This window comes from Macaca nemestrina, chromosome 9 (assembly GCF_043159975.1).
Source record: "Macaca nemestrina isolate mMacNem1 chromosome 9, mMacNem.hap1, whole genome shotgun sequence".
NCBI classification, from domain to species: Eukaryota; Metazoa; Chordata; class Mammalia; order Primates; family Cercopithecidae; genus Macaca; species Macaca nemestrina.
Window position 1 is genome coordinate 71,474,467 of NC_092133.1, and position 19,487 is coordinate 71,493,953.

Sequence of the window (19,487 nt, forward strand, 5' to 3'; positions counted from 1 at the left end):
TCTTTATGATGATGAATATTTTATTATAGAGATGGACTGAACTCACTTTTGCATAAAGAATCTCTGGATTGGGTCAGGGAAATTCACCTGCTAAGAGGTCACCACCCAGCTATCCCTGCCTCTGCCTCAGCCCCCACTTGCTGTTTACATCTCAGGGTCACTAGGAACTGCAGAGCCTGCTGTCCCCAGGGCCAGGCTGGTGGGGCCAGGCCAAGGGTCAGGGATCCTGGCCGCCTGCCAGATCAGAGCCGCCCCGTCTCCCGCCCCAGTCGGTTGTCCAGAACCTGGAGCTGCCGGAGGAAGCCTGAGTTAGGGCAGATATTGCGGTGGGCCTGCACCGTCTGGATGGCCTCTACCAGTGTCATGTTCTCGTAGATCATGAGGAAGGCCAGGACAAGCGTGGCAGAGCGGCTTATCCCCATGGCACAGTGTACCAGCACGCGGCCTGTGGGGAGAACCAAGCTAACATCAGCTACCTGCCCTTGAACCACCCACCCCTTTGGGAAGAAGAGACACCCATGGCCATCCTCTACAGCATCCTGCAATACTGACACTGTCTATTCTGTCAAATGGGGCAACTGAAGCCCAGAGAGAGAAGGCTGGCTCAAAGTCACGTAGCAAGTTAGAGGCAGAGTTTAGGTTAGCAGCTGGGATTTCCTTCTTCAGGTCCAGGTGCTTCCTCAGGCATTCTTTGCAACTCTGGGCCAGGGGAAGGGGGTTTATTGAATTCCTCAGGTCCCTGGGTTTGCATCAGATTATAGGGGGTGTCCACCTACCTCCCCTGAGTTCTGCCATCTAGCCTGCCCCTGCAGCTCTATGCCAAGGACTCATCGTAGAGGAGCCTGCTCAAGAGCTTCGCTGGGTCCTATACCTTCTGTCCAGTGCCTGGCCTCTTATGGAGGGATGTGGTGATGCTGATGACTACACTGGATCTTAGTTATGTCCATGATTGCTAGCCTCGAGGGTGTCCCTGAAGGCGACACTCACTGAATGGTAGTAGCTATTTGTCCCATGGAGTGGGAGGGTTGCTGAAAGGGGTTGTCTCTCTGGACTCCCACCCACCAGGGCTACTGGAAAAATGGAGAGTCCTAAAGCGCACCCTCCACCCTCCACCATGCCAGACCCAGAAGTGCACCTTGGGGAATACTGAGGGCAGCTCGGATGTATCGAGCAACAGGCAGAAAGTAGACACTGAGGTCAAAGAAGGGGTTGTCATCTGCCTCGATGCCATAGTACTCCAGGGACATTCCACGGTAGAACTTGGCACCTGTGTCCACCTGGAACTTGCCCGCAGCGGCATTCACAACGTGGGTGATTCCCAGCTGGGTCAGCTTGCTCTTGTCCCGGGCTGCGTACCTGGAGGGGAGGGCACAAGGGGTTAGGAGGGTGGCGGTAGATCTCACTGTGGCAGCTCTGGCTGGGTTGAAGTCTGCAAACACCCCTGCCCACCACCCACCAAGGGAAGAGACAAGAGCCTGCAAATCGGCCCAGGGTGAAGGGGCTCCTCCAGTTGGAGTTTAAGACTCTTTTTCATGCTGGGTGCGGTGGCTCATTCCTATAAATCCAGCACTTAGGGAGACTGAGGTGGGCGGATCACTTGAGGTCAGGAGTTTGAGACCAGCCTGGCCAACATGGTGACACCCCAACTCTACTAAAAACACAAAAATTAGCCAGGCGTGGTGGTGGGCGCCTGTAGTCCCAGCTGCTCAGAAGGCTGAGTCAGGAGAATCACTTAAACCCAGGAGGCGGAGATTGCAGTGAGCCAAGATTGCGCCACTGCACTCCAGCCTGAGCAACAGAGCTAGACTCCATCTCAAAAAAAAAAAAAAAAAAAGACTCCTTTTCAGGAAGGCATTGTGGCTCATGCCTATAATCCCAACACTTTGGGAGACCAAGGCAAGAGGATTCATTGAGTTCAGGAGTTCGAGACCAGCCTGGGCAACATGGCAAAACCTTCTCTCTACAAACAATACAAAAATATAGCCAGGCATGGTGGCATATGCCAGTAGTCCCAGCTACTTGGGAGGCTGAGGTGGGAGAATCATCTGAGCCTGGGAGGTTGAGGCTGCAGTGAGTGAAGATTGCACTACTATACTCCAGCCTGGGTGGCAGAGTGAGACTCCGCCTCAAAAAAAAGAAAAATTCGCTAGGTGTGGTGGTGCACACCTGTATTCCCAGCTACTTGAGAGGCTGAGGCAGGAGAACTGCTGAGCCTAGGAATTTGAGGTTGCAGTGAATGATGATAATCCCTGCACTCCAGCCGAAGCAACAGAGAGAGACCTTGTCTCTAAATAAATAAATAAAAATTTTAAGATGAAATATTACTAGGATCATTGTTCATAATAGTCAAAAAGTGGAAACAATTCAAATGTCCATATTCAGTAAAATGGATAAACTGTGGCATAATCATATAATGAAATCTCCAGCAGTGAAAATATGAATGAACTGCAGATACACATAACAACGTGGGTGACTCACAAATTTGAGCAAAAGATGCCAGGCACAAAACACACACAATATGATTCCACTCATATAATTTTAAACAGCAGGTGAAACTGACTACACTGTTTAGGTATATAGGTGGTAAAACTTTAAAGAAAAACAGGGAAATAATTAATTCAACAGACAGTGATTAACCACAGAGAATAGAAAAGTTATAATGAGAAAGATTCAGTAGGGGCTTCTGGGAGACAAGTAATATCCTTTTTCTTCACTGGGTGATGAAGCTGTTCATACATGCTCTGTGCACATTTCTTTTTTCCTTTTTTTTTCTTTTTTGACACAGAGTCTCGCTCTTATTGCCCAGGCTGGAATGCAATGGTGCGATCTCAGCTCACTGCAACCTCCGCCTCTCGGATTCAAGTGATTCTCCTGCCTCAGCCTCCTGAGTAGCTGCGATTACAGGTCTCCACCACCATGCCTGGCTAATTTTTTGTATTTTTAGTAGAGATGAGGTTTCACAATGTTGGCCAGGCTGGTCTCGAACTCCTGACCTCAAGTGATCCACCTGTCTCGGCCTCCCAAAGTGCTGGGATTACAGGCATGAGCCACCGCACCCGGCCCTGTGCCCTTTTCTTATGTGCATTCTAGTTCCACAGTTAAAAGCAGTAATAATATAAAAGGAAAGAAAAATAGGGAAAGAGTCGGTGGGAGGTAAGGGTGCCACCTCTGCCCGGGAGGGCTCTGGGAGAGGCTCATGCCCTCATTCCCGTGTGAACCTCACACCTTTCTGCCACCCCCACTCCTAATGTGGGTCTTACTCACGCATCTCCCAGGAAGAGGCTGGGCCAGACCTCGTCGATGTGGTTCAGCATGGCAGCCTGACGGACCCACAGCAAACGCTGTAGCGAAGCCAACGTGGGCGGCTGGTAGGGGGATGCCCGGACTGCCCCGTGGATCTTGGGCCTCCGGAGGTCCTGCTTCTGCAGGGAGTCCATCCTGGAACAGAGTGGACACCGCAGTGGCTGGAGGCAGACTCCTGGAGGGTGGATCCAGCTGATGGGGAAGCCCATGGTGCAGTACCCAGGTGCCACGGGGATGCTGCGGGAAGGGCCTCAGCTATTTCACATGAGGTATTAACAAGCTCAGCTGGGGCTTGGGCCTAGAACCCTTCCCTAGGGAACAAGGGAATCAATCTTTTGTCACTGCTGTGGAGCTGGGCAGACCTCTCTCCTGCCCTCTGCTGAGCTGCAGCTGTATGAAGCTTTGGCCAAGGGGCCCTTGGAGTTCCCTATTTGTGGCACTAGTCAGTGCAGATCTCACCCCTAAGTCAGCTTGGACTTTGTAGGGATGAAAGCTGTGGCCTTCAGGGCACAGATGGCTGTGGCTCTCAGGGCACCCCCTGCCCCACCAACCTAGGCAGCTGTCAGGCAAGGCGGAAGTGAAGACCCAGGTGTCCTCCTCATCCCCCACTGTGACCTCTCAAGCCCCCTCACCTGCTACTTCCAGTACTCATCCTCAGACCCCTGTCCCCTCCCACTTTCAGGGACTCGGAGATCAGAGCCCATCTCCAGGTAAGAGGCCAGGGCTGTGAACTGGTATTTGTTAGCATCTCCACATGGAATGAGCTAATGCCTCTTATAAGCCTGATGCCTCTGGCTGGGCACAGTGGCTCATGCCTGTAATCCCTGCACTTTGGGAGGCCGAGGCAGGCAGAACCCCTGAGGTCAGGAGTTCAAGACCAGCCCGGCCAATGTGGCAAAACCCTGTCTCTACCACAAATACAAAAATTAGCCAGGTGTGGTGGTCCACTCCTGTAGTCCCAGCTACTCGGGAGGCTAAGGCAGGAGAACCTCTTGAACCTGTGAGGCAGAGGTTGCAGTGAGCCGAGATCACACCACTGTACTCCAGCCTGGGCGACAGAGTGAGACTCCGTCTCAACGACAAAAAACCTGATGTCTCACTCGTGGGATGTCGGTTCCTATTTTACCCAGGAGGAAGCTAAAGCTCAGAATGTTTTAAAAGTGACGCCCAAAGCCATACGGCTCATAAGTAGCAAGGCTGGGGTTTTAGTCTGTCCCCAAGCCTTTCAGTTACCATCTTTGGGGCCTCCAGAGAGTGGTCACTAACCCCCCTTTTTTCTCAAGGGGGCCTGGTGCTGCTGAACCACACACCTGCCTATAGGCCCCGGGTTTTCCTCCTTACCCCCATGACTCAGGCCAGCGCTGGATATCAGGCCCCACCCGGGTCAGGTGGCTTGTTTCAGGCATCTGCTGGCTGAAGGAGTCAGGGACCCTGCGGAGCTGGATTTTCAGCGGCACCAGAATATGGGCCTGTTGCCGTGTTGGAGAGGGGGACCTGTCTTTGCTAACTGCCCCTGATCCCCTGGACCAGTGACTAGGGAAGGTGCATACTGGGAAGAACATCTTTTCCCTTTGGTAGGCAGTGCCAGGACCAGAAAGAGAAACGGGCACCCAGGAGGCTTCCGGCTTGGCCAGGCTCACCCAGTGGGAGGCTGTCGGGCAAGGCGGAAGTGAAGACCCAGGTGTCCTCCTCATCCCCCACTGTGACCTCTCCAGGCGGCTGAGTGGCCTGCCACCTACCTGGGGCATGGTCTGGGGCCAGGAATGGGGGAGTGGGTGCAGGGGCAGGACTCTGCCTGAGTGGAACAAGGCTGGGCAGGTTCCGCCCAGAACACAAACACTGTGAAGCGGCTAGAATTCCAGGTGCTGGCTGGGGCGCCCATGGGGGTGGGGTCTGAGAGCTGACTGAGGCCTTGTGGACTGCGGTGGGCTCTCCAGTCCCTCTAAACGCCCAGGTCTCCTCTCTGCTTGGTATCTCTTTGGGATTGAAGACCCTTGGTTCCATAACCCCCCATGAAGATGGGCGGCTACCTGAAGAGGTGGGAAGAGAACTTCTGAGGCAGCGAGGAGAGCCTGGCTTCCCCGGGACTCTGCCATGACTTTCTGTGGTCACAAGCAAGTCTTTGCCCTGATCTGGACCACAGTTTATCTTCCCCTGCTAGGGATACTGAACTTAACTTTCAGGATGCTCTGGGCGTCTGACCCGAGAATGACAGAAGAGGGTCTGGATGTGCGGTCACTGCAGGGCAGAGGGCAGTGTAGTGTGGTGGAGTGGGGGAAGCCCTCAGGCCCCAGGGGAGTCCAACAGCCACACTGGTCTGGAGCCATCAGGTAGGGAGATGGGGCTTTGGGAAGTGGGACAGGCACCAGACTCAGGCCTGCGGAGCTTGGCATGGGGTGAGGCTGCCCCCCTGTGGCCAATGGGTGTCTCGCAGCCCAGCCGTGCCAGGGAGCAGGCAGCCAAGCCCCACCCCCAGGAGGCTCCAGAGGGGTGAAGGATTTGGGGGCTGGTAGGCCACAGTGCGTGCCTCTTCCTCCGAGGGGACCTAGGCCCAGGTCTGAAGAACAGGGCTCTCCCCTGGACTTAGCGCTACTCCTGGTCAGGCTCCACCTAATGCCTCGCTCCCAATGCTCAGGGTGTTGCCCCGCCTGGCCACTCTAACCCACTGGGACCCAGCCCAGCCCCTGTCAGAGTCAGGCCCAGACACCCGCCCAGGGACTCGTCCTTTAAGCCCCAGGCCCTCCCAGGGAGGGGAAGTCGGTGGTTGTGGCAGCTCCGCCGGTTTCTGAGACCCGAAACGGTCTTCGGAGGGCCCCACCTGACATTACCTTCCATGTCTCCTCGGCCCCAGCCAGGTGAGGCACAGGCCCAGTGTCCAGCAGGGCCAGGGCCTGACCAGGCTCCCCTCCCACTCCCTGCAGCCCTCCTTCTCTCCCTGGTCTCGAGCTCCTCTTCTCCCCCTTCCTGCCTCCCCCGCTCAGCAGAGCAGCTGCCTCTGTAGGCAGGGCTTTTCCTGGCCTGCTCCTGTGCTGCTGCTGGTTGCAAGTCCATGCACTTGTTTTCTGTCTTTGCATCTCTCCTCCCTGGGTAGCTCCCCCATTTGCCTCTGTCTCCCATCCCCCCCCAGGAAGCTCATGTGCCTTTGCAGCCTCCCATGACACTGCTCTGCGTGCCCACGACATCAGGCAGAGGCACAGGCTTCCTTGGGGCAGGGGGCAGCTCTTTGCCATCCACCTCTCAGCTGCAGCTTCAGATGGTCCCCTGGACTTCCTTCCTGCCCATCCTTTCTGACTCCACTCCAGGGAGGCCAGACAGGAGTGTGGCCACAGGCCACGTGGGGCTGGAGATCTCAGGGCAGGACCAGTGAGGAGTGTGGGGAAGAAGGCCTGCAGAAGGGTGGTGTGTGGCGCCAGTGGGGAAGAGCTGTGGGTCTCTGCGCTCAGCCTGCGGACCTTGGGGAGGGCAGACCTGGGCAGAATTCTCAGGTCTGGTAGTTGCATCTATGTGGTCTTTACTGAGCCAGTTTCTTCAGTGAGGATGCTGTGAGAATTCCATGTAATAATTAATGTAAAGCACCTCCCACAGGGTCTGTCTCATGGTAGATGCCCAATAAATGGTGCATCTTACTATTATTATCACTACTATAATTACTCTTACCCTTTCTAGCCCCAGCCATATCCTGGGTGGAGGGTAACTTCCCTACGGGACAGTGAGGTTTCTTCTCTGTCTCTATATTTCTTAATGTTTCTTTCTCTGTCCAGCAATAATTGTTCTATTTAGCACTCATCAAGGATGTGTCAGACAGAGCTAGGCGCTTACATTTTCTCACTGAATCCTCACAGTGCCTTTATGGAACAGGCAATATTATCATCCCCATTTTACAGATGAAGAAACTGAGACTCAGAGAGGTTAAGCAACACATCCAGAGTCACACAGCCAATTGATGTGGGAGTCAGGATTCAAGCCCAGGTCTTTCTGACTTTACTATACTTTGTCTGCACCTTCATCTCTGACCCAGTCAGTTCTCTACCCAACCCAACCCCCACCCTTCCCCACACAGGCACAAGTGTCCTGGCCCTCATTACCCAGCATGCTCAGAGACCACACCCTACCCCCCCAAATTAGGGGCACTCACCCACCTGTGGGAGTATCTGGCCCAGGCTGTGCACTTCTCTGACGGGCAGTTTGTGCTGCCGGCTTTCAGCTGCCTGTCTCCGCACACTTGATGCTGTTTCTATTTTTTGATTTGAGTTTAATTATAAAGCATGCTGTCTACTCCCCTCTTCCAGCCTCCCCTGCCACTCCCAACTTGTCCACTGGTTCCATGGCATGACCAGTGCCAAGCCTAGCCAGGCACCTTTCCCTCCAGGCCCAGGCCTCTGTCCCAGCACTGCTAAGAATCAAGGCAGCTCAGCCCAGGTCTGACTGTGGCATATTGTGTACATGTATGTTGACAGTATGAGAAGGAAGATCAAATAAAGCATTTTAAAAGGTCTCTTGGCCGGCGAAAGTGGCTAACGTCTATAATCCCGACACTTTGGGAGGCTGAGGTGGGAGGATTGCTTGAGTCCAGGAGTTCGAGACCAGTCTAGGCAATATGGCCAGACCCTGTCTCTACTAAAAATACAAAAAATTAGCCAGTTGGGCCAGTCGCGGTGGCTCATGCCTGTAATCCCAGCACTTTGGGAGGCCAAGGTGGGTGGATCACCTGAGGTTGGGAGTTTGAGAACAGTCTGACCAACATGGAGAAAACCTGTCTCTACTAAAAACAAAATTAGCTGGCATGGTGGCGCATGCCTGTAATCCCAGCTACTCGGGAGCCTGAGGCAGGAGAATCACTTGAACCCAGGAGGCGGGGGTTGCGGTGAGGTGAGATCACGCCATTGCACTTTAGCCTGGGCAACAAGAGCGAGACTCCATCTCAAAAATAAAAAATAAAAAAAATTAGCTGCTTGTGGTGGCACATGCTTGTAGTCCCATCTATTCAGGAAGCTCAGGTGGGAGAATCACCTGAGCCCAGGAAGTCAAGGCTGCAGTGAGCCCTAATCCCTGACTATGCCACTGCACTCCAGGCTACGCAACTGGAGTGAGACCCTCTCCCTTGGCCTTCAAGGGTATTATGGAAGAAGGGCAGAAAGTTCAAGCTGGAAAGATGTTCTGTGGAGGAGGACAGTGAAGAGACTAGCCAAAAATCACATTGTAAACTGGTGGCATTGCCAACAGCAGAACCCAGGTCCAGGGGCCCTCAGTTAGGGGCCAAGGCTGATGGGACAGGTCCAGGATAAAGACCTAGAAGACTCAGGCTGAGGGAAGCGGCGCAGGCCCACACACAGACACAGGTGTAGAGCAGGTCTTCAGACAGCCCTGGGCTGCAGGCAGAAGCAATGTGTCCAGGGCCACTCCTACCCTCTGCCAAGCTCCTCCCCCAACCCAAAAGGCAGGGATACCCAGGCCCCACTGTCCCCTGAGGCCAGAGAGATGGTCTTTTAGGTCTCTCCTCTGCTAACTGTGGTCAGCTAGGACCTTCAATTGGGCCCATTAGGAACCTTCTCTGTCATCCACAGACCTTTGTCATACACCCATACCTTGATACTATTCTCCCACTTGCACTCCCAGATGATGGGGACAGGGCACACCCATGCCTGCAGCCACACCTGCGCTGGGGCTCTGAGGTCTGAGCTTCAGGGAGCTAAGGCTCAGCCCCTCCTGGGGCTCCCTGAACCCTGAGGGGAGCTGCTGGAGGCAGCTGTGGCCAACAGCTATTACAAATACCTGAAACCCCCTTCCTCTCTCCTGCCCTCCCCACTTTCCCAGGGAACCTGGGATCCCTGGCCAAGACGCCTGAGGGCTTAGCTGAGAGGGGAGCCCACTCCCACCTGTGGAGGCCAAAGACAGTGGCAGAGAGGGGGTGCAGGCACCAGGAGGAGCCGGATGGAGTAGCAGGCTCTAGGGCGGACTCCACGCTGGGCTCCTACCATCTTCTGTGTGTCCGCCTGGGCCAGAGCCTCCAGCAGCACCAGAAGGACCAGTGCCAGGGTGGCAAATTGGCAGAGCCCCATGGCAGGGAGTAAGGACCAGCTCTGGAAGAGAGATGAGCTCTGTGTTACAGGCAGGTGAACCAAGGCCCAGGCTGGCTGGGACTTGTTGAGGCAGGGGTAAGAGCTGTCACCTAAACCTGCTTCTGCCTTAAGCCCTGTGCATAAGGTCAATGAGTGCAGCTGCTGGGAGAGATGAGGAGGTAGATTTGATATCCATGGCTTAGGGACAGAGATGACCTCTCCCCATCGGCCCCTTATCTTTCAGAGTCCCCAGACCCAGAGCTGCTGTGTACGGCTGCACAGGCTGCACACTGCATAACTCCTGGGGCCTCCAGTTGCACAGTTTGGTGGATGACACCTCCATGAATTGTGCAATGCTATACCTCTGCCTATCCAACTCCCCCAAAGTCAGTTGCCTGATGGGAAAGATGCTGAGGTCAGAGGTCAGGGAGCCTAAGGCCCCAGGCTGACGGAGAGGGGTGACTGGGCATGGTCTGAGATCTGCTGCTCTGCCAGGTTCCGGGGTCCTGTCTAGAGGAGAGAGAGCAAGCTGGGAATTTGCCATTCCACGGGAAACATGCCCCCTTCAGACCTTCTACCCATAGAGCTCCATGCCACAGCTTGGCGGCAGGCCAATCTCAAGCCCAGCTATAACCCAAAGTTTCTTATCACGCTCACCCCCAAACTCTAAACTTAGCCCTTGATCTTTCCCTAATTCTCCTCCCCAAGATGCTCATCCTCCAGCCAGCCCGTGGGAAGGGGGTCAATGCTGCTGAAGGGCCTCCCTTCTGGTTGGGCTGGCTATGCCTTCAGAGATAGGAACCACTCTTAGGGGTGGGAGACAGGGAGAGAGTCAGGCCCTGCCCTGGGAGGCTTCTGGGAGGAAAAAACTGCTGCTGTTCCAGTTCCCAAGCATGCCCAGGCCAGTCACCCACCCCCAAATGGCAGCCTGTCTGTGGCGTGGGGTGGTGGGGACAGCCAAAGACAGGGTTGAGGCGAGACAGGGAAGGAGTTGTAGGGGAAGCAGAGGTGGAGGCAGGCCCTGCTGGGTGGGGAGCTGCCGTGGAGGCCGGGCCTTAGCTCACTGATGAGAATTAGCTAAGTCTGGAAGGTTTTCTCTGCGGCATTGTACCTGGGGTCCAGACCTAGGGGGAAGGGGATGTGGAGTTTCAGGAGGGTCCAGGCTGGCTATGCAGATGCCTCGGTGAGATGTAGGGGAGCCCCCACAAGCTTTCAGCTGAGGCAGGGCAGGTTGGCCTCAAGACCAGGTAGGAAAGTCTCCCCTCTTCCATTTTACGCTTTCCACGCCCTCACATCCTACGTTCCACGTCCTCCTCTTCTCTTTGGGGTCTGAAAGATCCAGGTAGGGTGGGGGAGATGGGTTGGGGGTCCTACAGGAGAACTGCCTCGGCCGGGCCCTTGGGTGAGACCTTGGGTAGGTGAAGGGAACCCAGCAGTTTGGGGAGAGGGCCAGGCCCCGTTTAATCCTCACTTCCAGCCACATGCAGCCCTGCCAACCAATCCTGCAAGAACCCAATCCTATGTCCACAGAGACAACTTCCTGCCAACCACATCCAGCTTCGCCCCCCGAGGCCTCACCTGGCCCCTCAGCTCTGGCCGGCACCCCGCAGTTGCTGGTCCAGCCTGCAGAGCTGGTGCAGGAAGCCTCGGTTGGGGAAGACCCATCGGTGCTGCCTCACGGTGATCACCGCCTGGCGCAGGGACAGCCGCTGGTGCAGCATGAGGTAGGCCAGGACTAGCGTGGCGGAGCGGCTCACGCCCACCACACAGTGCACCAGGACCTTGGCTGAGGAAGACATCCTGGTGAAAAACCCTTTCCCACCAGCCGGCCCACCCACGGGCTGGGATGGGAACCCAAGTTCCTTTCCTACCCTGCCTTGGGTATACTTTGTGATCCTGAGCAAGTCACTCAGCCTTTATGAACCTCAGTTTCCTGATCGGTAAAATGGGTAGATCAATACCTGTTCTGCCTGCCTTTGGGATAGGGTCCGAATTTTTTTTTCTTTTCTTTCTTTCCTTTCTTTTAAATTTATTTTTTAGAGGCCGGGCGCGGTGGCTCAAGCCTGTAATCCCAGCACTTTGGGAGGCCAAGACGGGCGGATCACAAGGTCAGGAAATCGAGACCATCCTGGCTAACATGGTGAAACCCCGTCTCTACTAAAAATACAAAAAACTAGCCGGGTGAGGTGGCGGGCGCCTGTAGTCCCAGCTACTCGGGAGGCTGAGGCCGGAGAATGGCGTGAACCCGGGAGGCGGAGCTTGCAGTGAGCTGAGATCCGGCCACTGCACTCCAGCCTGGGCGACAGAGCGAGACTCCGTCTCAAAAAAAAAAAATAATAATAAAATAAATAAATAAATAAATTTTTTATTTTTATTTATTTTTTATTTTTATTTTTATTTTTTTTGAGACGGAGTCTCGCTCTGTCGCCCAGGCTGGAGTGCAGTGGCGCGATCTCAACTCACTGCAAGCTCCGCCTCCCAGGTTTACGCCATTCTCCTGCCTCAGCCTCCCGAATAGCTGCGACTACAGGCACCTGCCACCAGGCCTGGCTAATTTTTTTGTATGTTTTAGTAGACACAGGGTTTCACCGCGTTAGCCAGGATGGTCTCGATCTCCTGATCTCGTGATCCGCCCGTCTTGGCCTCCCAAAGTGCTGGGATTACAGGCTTGAGCCACCGCGCCCAGCCTTTTTTTTTTTTTTTTTTTTTTTGTAGAGACAAGGTCTCACTATGTTGCCCAGGCTGGTCTTGAACACCTGAACTTAAGTGATTCTCCCACCTCGGCCTCCTAAAGTGCTGGGATTACAGGTGTGAGCCACCTCTCCTGGCCTCCTAACCTTTTTAACATAGCTTGTTAAGACCCTTCAAGAGCTGGCCCCTGTCGCCTCATCTTAGACTGTCCCTCCCCCACCTTCAGCTCGAGGAAAAATGGAGGAACTTGCAGTTCCTTGAGGCTGCCATGTTTTCTGACCTCCAGCCTTAACCACATGCTATTCCAAATACCTGCAAATTGTTTCCCCTGGTCTCGGTCTGACTAACTTCTACTACTCATCCACCAGGTTTCGGCTGAGACATGGCTTCCTCCACAGGCTTTCTTGACCGCTCAAAGTATTGCTTGAATCACAGAGCAGCTCATCTTTTTTGCATATGACCCATGAATACTTTTGTAGAGGGAAGTCCCCCCATCTTACTGATCCTCTAGGCTCAGCACCCCCGCCGTGTGCTCCCAGAGCCCTCCACACTGGCCCACTCTTATGCGTAGCTCTCACTATACTATTCACAATTTAGCTGTCTTTCCACCAGTTCCAAGAGGGCAAGGACCCTGCTTCTTAAAGTCTGGATTCCCAGTATTTATTTAGCTCAGAGCCAGGCACATAGTGGATACTCAGTAAATAGCTGGTGAATGAATGGACAAAGAACAAAAGAATGTCAAAGTGCTTTGGATACTAAAAAGTCATGTGAGCTGTAATCTTGTCATTCTTGTCACATAGATGAGGAAACTGAAGTCCAGAGAGGGACACTGGCTTGCCCAGGGTCACATAGTGAGGGACACAGCTGTCTTCTAGGATGGCCACAAAGTCAGGACACCAGCCTCCCTGGACTCCTATGCTGTATCCTGAGTATTTGAGATACATTTCTTTCTAGTTAAAAGTACTTTGAGGGGCGGGTGCGGTGGCTCATGCCTGTAATCCCAGCACTTTGGGAGGCCGAGGCAGACAGATCACTTGAGGTCAGAAGTTCAAGACCAGCCTCGCTAACATGGTGAAACCCTGTCTCTGCTAAAATACAAAAATTAGCTGGGTGTGATGGCAGATGCCTGTAGTCCCAGCTACTTGGGAGGCTGAGGCACGAGAATTGCTTGAAGCCGGGAGGCAGAGGTTGAACCCAGGAGATGGAGGGGCCAAGATCGTGCCACTGCACTCCAGCCTGGGTAGCACTGAGACTCTGTCTCAGAAAAAAAAAAGGAATAAAAGAAGTACTTTGGGGCAGACATCTAGGTACCAAATGGTGCTTTCCCAAAGCTGAGTGTTGCAGAGAAAGAGCTATTCTGCTGTTTGGGAGAAATGGCTTTCAGCCTTAGGGTTGCTCCTAACTCATGGCATGGCCTTGTATTCCAGGCCTCAGTTTCCCCATCTGGGAAGGAATAGGGTTTGATAAAATGCTGGAGCACTAAGCAGAGAACTTTTTTTCAGGGTGGGGGGCAGATGGATTTCACCCTTTTGCCCAGGCTAGAGTGAAGTGGCATGATATCGGCTCACTGCAACCTCCCCCTGCCCCATGTTCAAGCAATTCTCCTGCCTCAGCCTCCCGAGTAGTTGAGATTATAGGTGTGTGCCACCATGCCCGGCTAATATTTGTATTTTTAGTAGAGATGAGGTTTCACCGTGTTGGCCAGGCTGGTCTTGAACTCCTGACCTCAGATGATCCGCCCACCTTGGCCTCCCAAAGTGCTAGGATTACAAGCATAAGCCACTGTGTCCGGCCTAAGCAGAGGATTTTTAAAAACCAGGGATGGGAGGGCACTGATGACTGAGAAGAAATGAGGCATCCTCCCCAGGAATGAGCAAGATGGGATACGGGCTTGGACCCCAAGTCCTACCCCCAGGCGTGTTGAGGGCACGGTGGATGAAGTCAGCCGCGGAGGAGAAGTAGGCACTGATGTCAAAATCAGGGAGGTCGTGGGCTGGCACCCCCAGGTAGCTCACACTGCTGCCGTAGAAGTCAGGGCCGCCCTGACAGTAGAGGCCCCCGTGGGCGGCGTTCAGCACGTGGGTGATGCCCAGCTTCCACAGCTCAAAGCGGTTGTTTGCTGTGGCCCTGGGGAGGGCAGGAAGGGCACTGGATAACAGCCAAGCCATGGGACCAGGAGGGAGGCTTTGCCTGGCCCCCTGCTGCAGAGGGACCGAGCCATCAGGGTCCAAAGAGAATCCAACCCCAGCAAGCTCCAAGTGGGGTCTGACTCCACAGCCCCATACCCAGAGCCCCACACTTTCTGGTGGCAGAACTGGTGGTATGCGTGTGTTGGGGGATCTTTAGACCCTCTCTGCTTCCTCAAGGCCTCTGCTCCTGCCTTGGCCAGGACAGGAAGGAAGGGATTGCTTCAGCCCTAGAACCTGGCTGCCCCTCCCTTCTTGCCTCATGTCCTCCCACGCACATCCGTCCTCTACCGGCTACCACCTAATACCTGCTTCTAGCCTACAAATGTTGAGAGGCAACACCTTCTCTGATTCACCTTCAGTCAGGCTTCTCCACCATCTGTATCCAGAGGAGGGAGGCTGGGTCCAGAAATAGGGGGCTCTCTGTCTACCTCATCTCATGCTGCAAATACTATTTCCCAGGCCTGTACCTCTACACTTGCCAGTTGTCCTGGAAATGTTTCCCAGGACTCCTGGGAGACTCCCTGCTTTCAGGCAGGCGAAGTCCCTGCTCCCCCTCGTGGCCATACCTGGTCACTGCACTGTCCTTGGCAGCCTGGGGTCCTGGAGAAGGTCCCTGGCCTGGGATGGTCAGAGCAGAGCTATTTCTCCTTGTTTCTACCCTCCTGTGTCTGGTAAAGCCACCAAGAACTGCCTCTCCTTGTCCCCATCCCCATGACCCTTGGCCAGCTATCACTCACGCATCTCCTATGAAAAGGTTGGGCCAAACTTCATCCACGCGGCTGCAAGAAGACTTCCCCGCCCTCAGGAGCTCCTCCAGCTCCAGGATGCTGGGGCAAGGCGTGGCTTTGTCCTCTCCCACCAGCTCTGGGAGCGAGGTCTCAGCCATGGGCCAGCCCGCCCACCCCTCTGCCTCTGCGGTCACTCCTCTCTGCCTCTCCAGTGTCATTTCTCCTTCCCAGAGATTGACAGGGACAGGTGGGACAGGAGCAAGTGACTCAGCAAGTCAAAGGGGCCTCTGGAGCAGACAAGACCTTTTCCTCCCTAAGCCTCCCCCCACCCCCAAACTCCGTGAGAACATGGAATCAGAGAGACCTCTGCAAGTCAGCTACCTCCCTGAACCTCAGTTTCTTCATCTGTAAAGTAAGGATAATCACACCTACCTCAGAGAATTTGAGGATTAAATGAAACAAAAGACGTGCTGGGTCTGATACATAGTAGGTACTTAGAAACGTCTGTGGAATTAGTAGATGTAGAGCCCTGCCTAAGGCTATTAGGTTATGAGGACTGAGTTAAAGTAGAGATCCAGGGTGCAGAGGAGGTGGCTGGTTCCAAGGATGAATGATAGAACTGAAAGAAGTGTACAGTCTAGGTGGGCCACAAATTGGGTAGGAGCTGGATTGGATGTCTGTTGGATGAGTCTCTGAATTATGGAGGTCGGGGACAGTTTTCTGAGTTGTAGAGTCAGAGAAATACGGATAAGAGACATGGAGAGCTTCATTTTTAAAGCGTGCCCACAAGATTCATGGGGGAAGGGGGAAAGTATTGTTTTTTGTATGTTTGTTTGTTTTTTTTAGACAGGGTCTCACTCTGTCACCCAGGTTGGAGTACAGTGACATCTGGGCTCACTGCCACCACCACCTCCCGGGTTCAAGTGATTCTCCTGCTTTAGCCTCCTGAGTAGCTGGGATTACAGGCGTGCACCACCATGCCACACTAATTTTTGTGTTTTTAGTAGAGACGGGGTTTGTCAGCCATGTTGGTCTGACTGGTCTTGAACTCCTACCTCAAGTGATCAGCCTGCCTCGGCCTCCCAAAGTACTGGGATTACAGGTGTGAGCCACCATGCCGGGCCAGTGGGGGAAGGTTTGAACAATGGTCCTGTAATGAACATAGCTGACTTCTCAGAAGAGAAGGCTGAAGAGGGCCTTGTATGTCAAACGGGGAGAAGGGAGGTGAGTGTTGCCCTAGACTTTGAGAGCCAAAGGGGCCAACTGTCATCAGAAACATTTTGAGGGTGGGAGGCAGATTCCTCTGTCTATAAGGGCTTTGGGTCCCAAAATAGAAACTGAGAAAGGTCAACCTGTCCTTCTGCCAGAGCTGGCTATCAGCAAAAGAGATGAGATGTCTCGCCCTCTGTCATGTGACTTCTCAGCAGCCCTGATGGAGCTGGGAAGGGTATGGGCTGCAGTGGGGAGGTTCCCAGCTGTCCTTGGCCTTAAGACCAGTTTGAAGGGAAAGGCCACACCAGGGCATCCCATGGAAGCAGTCTACATTCATGTCCATCCCATTCAGAACCACTGAAGTCAGCCCGGCACTGTGTGGGGAGGCAAGGCCAAGGAGGGGTTCGTGTCCAGGTTACAGTTGCGTCTGGACTTGGTTTATGCCTATGCTAGACCTGGCTTGGGAGGAGACCTTCCCTTAGGGTGGCGCAGCATGGTGGAGGAAAATATAGGATCAGATGTTAGAGAGATTTGGGTTGGAATATCAGTTTGCAATATGTCAGGCAATGTGTTTCTTTACCTTTCTGTGCTATACGATCCCCCTTGCAGAGTTAGCACAAGGATTTTTATTTTTATTTTTTTTGAAATGGAGTTTCGCACTTGTCGCCCAGGCTGGAGTGCAACGGCGTGATCTCGGCTCATTGCAACCTCCACCTCCCGGGTTCAAGCGATTCTCCTGCCTCAGCCTCCCGAGTAGCTGGGACTACAGGTATGCGCCACCACGCCCGGCTAATTTTTGTATTTTTAGTAGAGATGAAGTTTCACCATGCTGGCCAGGCTGGTCTCGAACTTCTGACTTCAGGTGATCCACCCGCCTCAGCCTCCCAAAGTGCTGGGATTACAGGCGTGAGCTTCTGCGCCTGGCCTTAGCACAAGGATTAAATGAGATGTTTATATGGCATTTGGCATAGACGCTGTCAAAGAGGAAGTGGGCAATAAATTATAACAATTATCATTGGTGGCTGGCTATTGGAGAAGAGGGGGCTCTCTCCAGAGGAATTAGGATTACCTCCTTCTAGGCCCTAACCCCTTTTACTGATCCCACAGGCCCCGCCCCCGCTCCGCTAGCCCCGCTTCCTACTCTCGCTTTGGCCCTCGGCATGACGCATGCGCCCTCTGCTCCCCCGCGGCAGCTTCTCGGTTCTCCAGTCGGGCCCATCTGGAGCCTCGCGTCTTTTCCAGTGTGGGCCCCGCCCTCTGCCGGTAGAACCCCGTTCCCGGCCGGTAGGGCCTCGCCTCCCGAAGCAGTTCCGGTTCGGCTGTGAGCAGCTGCCGGCGCGGCGGTGACGGCGGCCGGGACGATGCCTGCGCGCAGCCGCCACCGCCCCCGCCTCCACTCCGGCTCCCCGCCCCGGGCTCCGCCCCCGCCGCTTGAGGCGCTGCACTCCGGCGAGGCGGGCAGGGCCCCGGACTCCGACGGCGGCTCGGACGCCGACTCGGAGGTGGGTCCGGGGAGCCCGACTCGGACCGCGGAGGTGAGCGGGAGCTGAGGCTGAGGAGAGGGGAGCTTGGGGGGCGCCTGCTGCCAAGGGTGAGTAGGGAGTCTGGGATGGAGCCGGGGGTTGCCGAGGGACCGCGACCCGGAGGGGCCCCGGGGAGACGGTTGAGGGAGCCGGGAGAGTCAGCTCTGGAATGGAATCTGAAGGAAATGGAGGTTGTCGAACCGAGGGCCTGAGGCTGAGGGGTAAGTGGAGGCCGAGGAACTAGAGGGAGGGGGCGGGAGGGGGAGGCTTGAAGAGCCCAGAGCTTGGGGGCTTTTGAAAGCTGCGCAGTGGGGGAAGAAGATCGAAGGGGTCCTGCGGGAATGTGGACCCGGAGGAAGAGATGCTCTGGGTTTGGCAGCGGGGGTGAAGAGTCAGAGGAGCAAGACCTGGGCCGGTGTTCCCTTCCCAGGACGAGGGAGGGCGATCGGGGCAGGGACTGGAGCCTCTTACCCGGGTGGGGCTGGTGGTAATGGAGGGCAGGATTTAGGTTTGATTAGAAGGAGGAGGGCTATTGGATGGGAAATTGTCTGGCCTCTAAGGGTGAGGGAGGCATTGAAAAAGAGAAGTGTGGTCAAGAAAGAAAAGGAGCCCTTGGGGATCTAATTTTGGGTTTTGGCATTTTTACAGGTGCCTTTTAAAACATCAAAGATCACTAGGGCAATGTACTTGGATTGTGGGACTTTCTCGTTCGTGCACAGTGGATCCTTTTAAGAATCTTGGGTGGAAGGGGCGGTGTGAATCACTGATTTGCCTAAAGGACTGGGGGAAGTAGTGGAGAGGAAGTGATGTTTGAAGAAGGTAGTGAAAGACGTGATTCTGAACATGATATCATTTGGATTTGTTGACAGTAATGATGTCCTCCTTTTTTTCATCGTATTTTTCTTTCGTAAATAAGTTTAAATACCAGACGTGTTAAGATCCTAAAAAAGATTTACTACATTACCTTTAAGTTTTAAAAACTTGAAACAAGACTTTGGATACTCAGATTTTAAAAATTAAACTTGAAACAAGAATTTGGACACTCGGATTTTAAAAGTTAAACATGAAACAAGAATTTGGACGCTCGGATTTTACAGATACTCAACATGTACTGGTTCCACTTCCAAAGTTTTAAGTTGACACATGTATTTGCCACACAGTAAAAATTTGGTCAGTGCAAGTTTCTGGGTTAAGGGGACACAGTGAAGTTGCCACAGTCTAGGCCAATACCAAATCTTCCTCTCACTGACAACCCCAGGATTGGAGTTAGCTCTTGAAAATTGGAGAGATACCTTTGACTGATTTGCAAAACCAATATTGAAATACTATTTTGCAGATATTGTGTGAATAATATTTTTAGTAGAGTGATTTAGGAAAATAAGGACAGAGGATGCTTGTAGTTGGCATTCAGCACAACTGGGACAGGTGGGTACACAGATACTTTTTATAGAAGACATAGTTCCAAAACATAATTATGCCAGAAAAAGAATGATTGCAATATTTATATTCACTTTAGTAGAGATAAATTCACTTCCTTTTGTGATTGTTAAGTCATAACATGGCTCTATGAAGTCTTTGTTTGACTTTAGCCACGTCTCATATGTTTTACAACTTTTTATGTGATTATAGGTTTGTAAAGTTGTTGGCCATTTCTTTTCTCTTCTTCCTTTCTTTTTTTTGAGACAGAGATTCACTGTGTTGCCCAGGCTTAAGTGATCCTCCCACCTCAGCTTCCCAGGTAGCTGGGAGTAGCTGGGACTGCTGGCGGGCGCCACCATGGCC

At 53.6% G+C, this 19,487-nt stretch overlaps 2 protein-coding genes across 12 annotated transcripts in view; one reads left to right on the plus strand and one right to left on the minus strand.

The window, feature by feature from the left end:
• On the minus strand, positions 1 to 15,295 carry DUSP13B (dual specificity phosphatase 13B). 8 transcript variants are annotated; one of them, XM_011714698.2, is made up of 7 exons: positions 14,980 to 15,173; positions 10,941 to 11,148; positions 9,180 to 9,383; positions 7,443 to 7,537; positions 3,265 to 3,438; positions 1,136 to 1,356; positions 1 to 445 (listed from the first exon to the last, which is right to left on the minus strand). In XM_011714698.2, exons 1-7 carry the CDS (start codon positions 15,126 to 15,128, stop codon positions 243 to 245), a joined length of 1,254 nt encoding a protein of 417 aa, XP_011713000.2. In that variant the 5' UTR covers positions 15,129 to 15,173; the 3' UTR covers positions 1 to 242. The 8 variants fall into 8 exon arrangements, with proteins under 8 accessions (XP_011713000.2, XP_011713003.2, XP_011713004.1 ...); XM_011714701.2 differs by lacking the exon at positions 10,941 to 11,148 and having other exon boundaries at positions 14,980 to 15,166; XM_011714702.3 differs by lacking the exons at positions 7,443 to 7,537; positions 9,180 to 9,383; positions 10,941 to 11,148 and having other exon boundaries at positions 14,980 to 15,163.
• Positions 15,296 to 15,306: 11 nt separating this feature from the next.
• The window catches only part of LOC105465992 (sterile alpha motif domain containing 8), a 75,175-nt gene continuing 70,994 nt past the window's right edge, over positions 15,307 to 19,487 (plus strand). Inside the window, exon 1 of one of the 4 annotated variants that reach the window (XM_071069773.1) lies at positions 15,307 to 15,382. Coding sequence is in view for 1 of the 4 variants with exons in the window: in XM_011714707.3 (XP_011713009.2) it covers positions 17,544 to 17,717 (174 nt within the window). In the remaining 3 variants the exon portion in view is untranslated. Of the gene's footprint in view, positions 15,383 to 17,441; positions 17,774 to 17,801; positions 17,927 to 19,487 lie in introns of those variants that run through there. The other 3 variants (XM_011714707.3, XM_071069770.1, XM_071069771.1) reach the window with 3 other exon arrangements.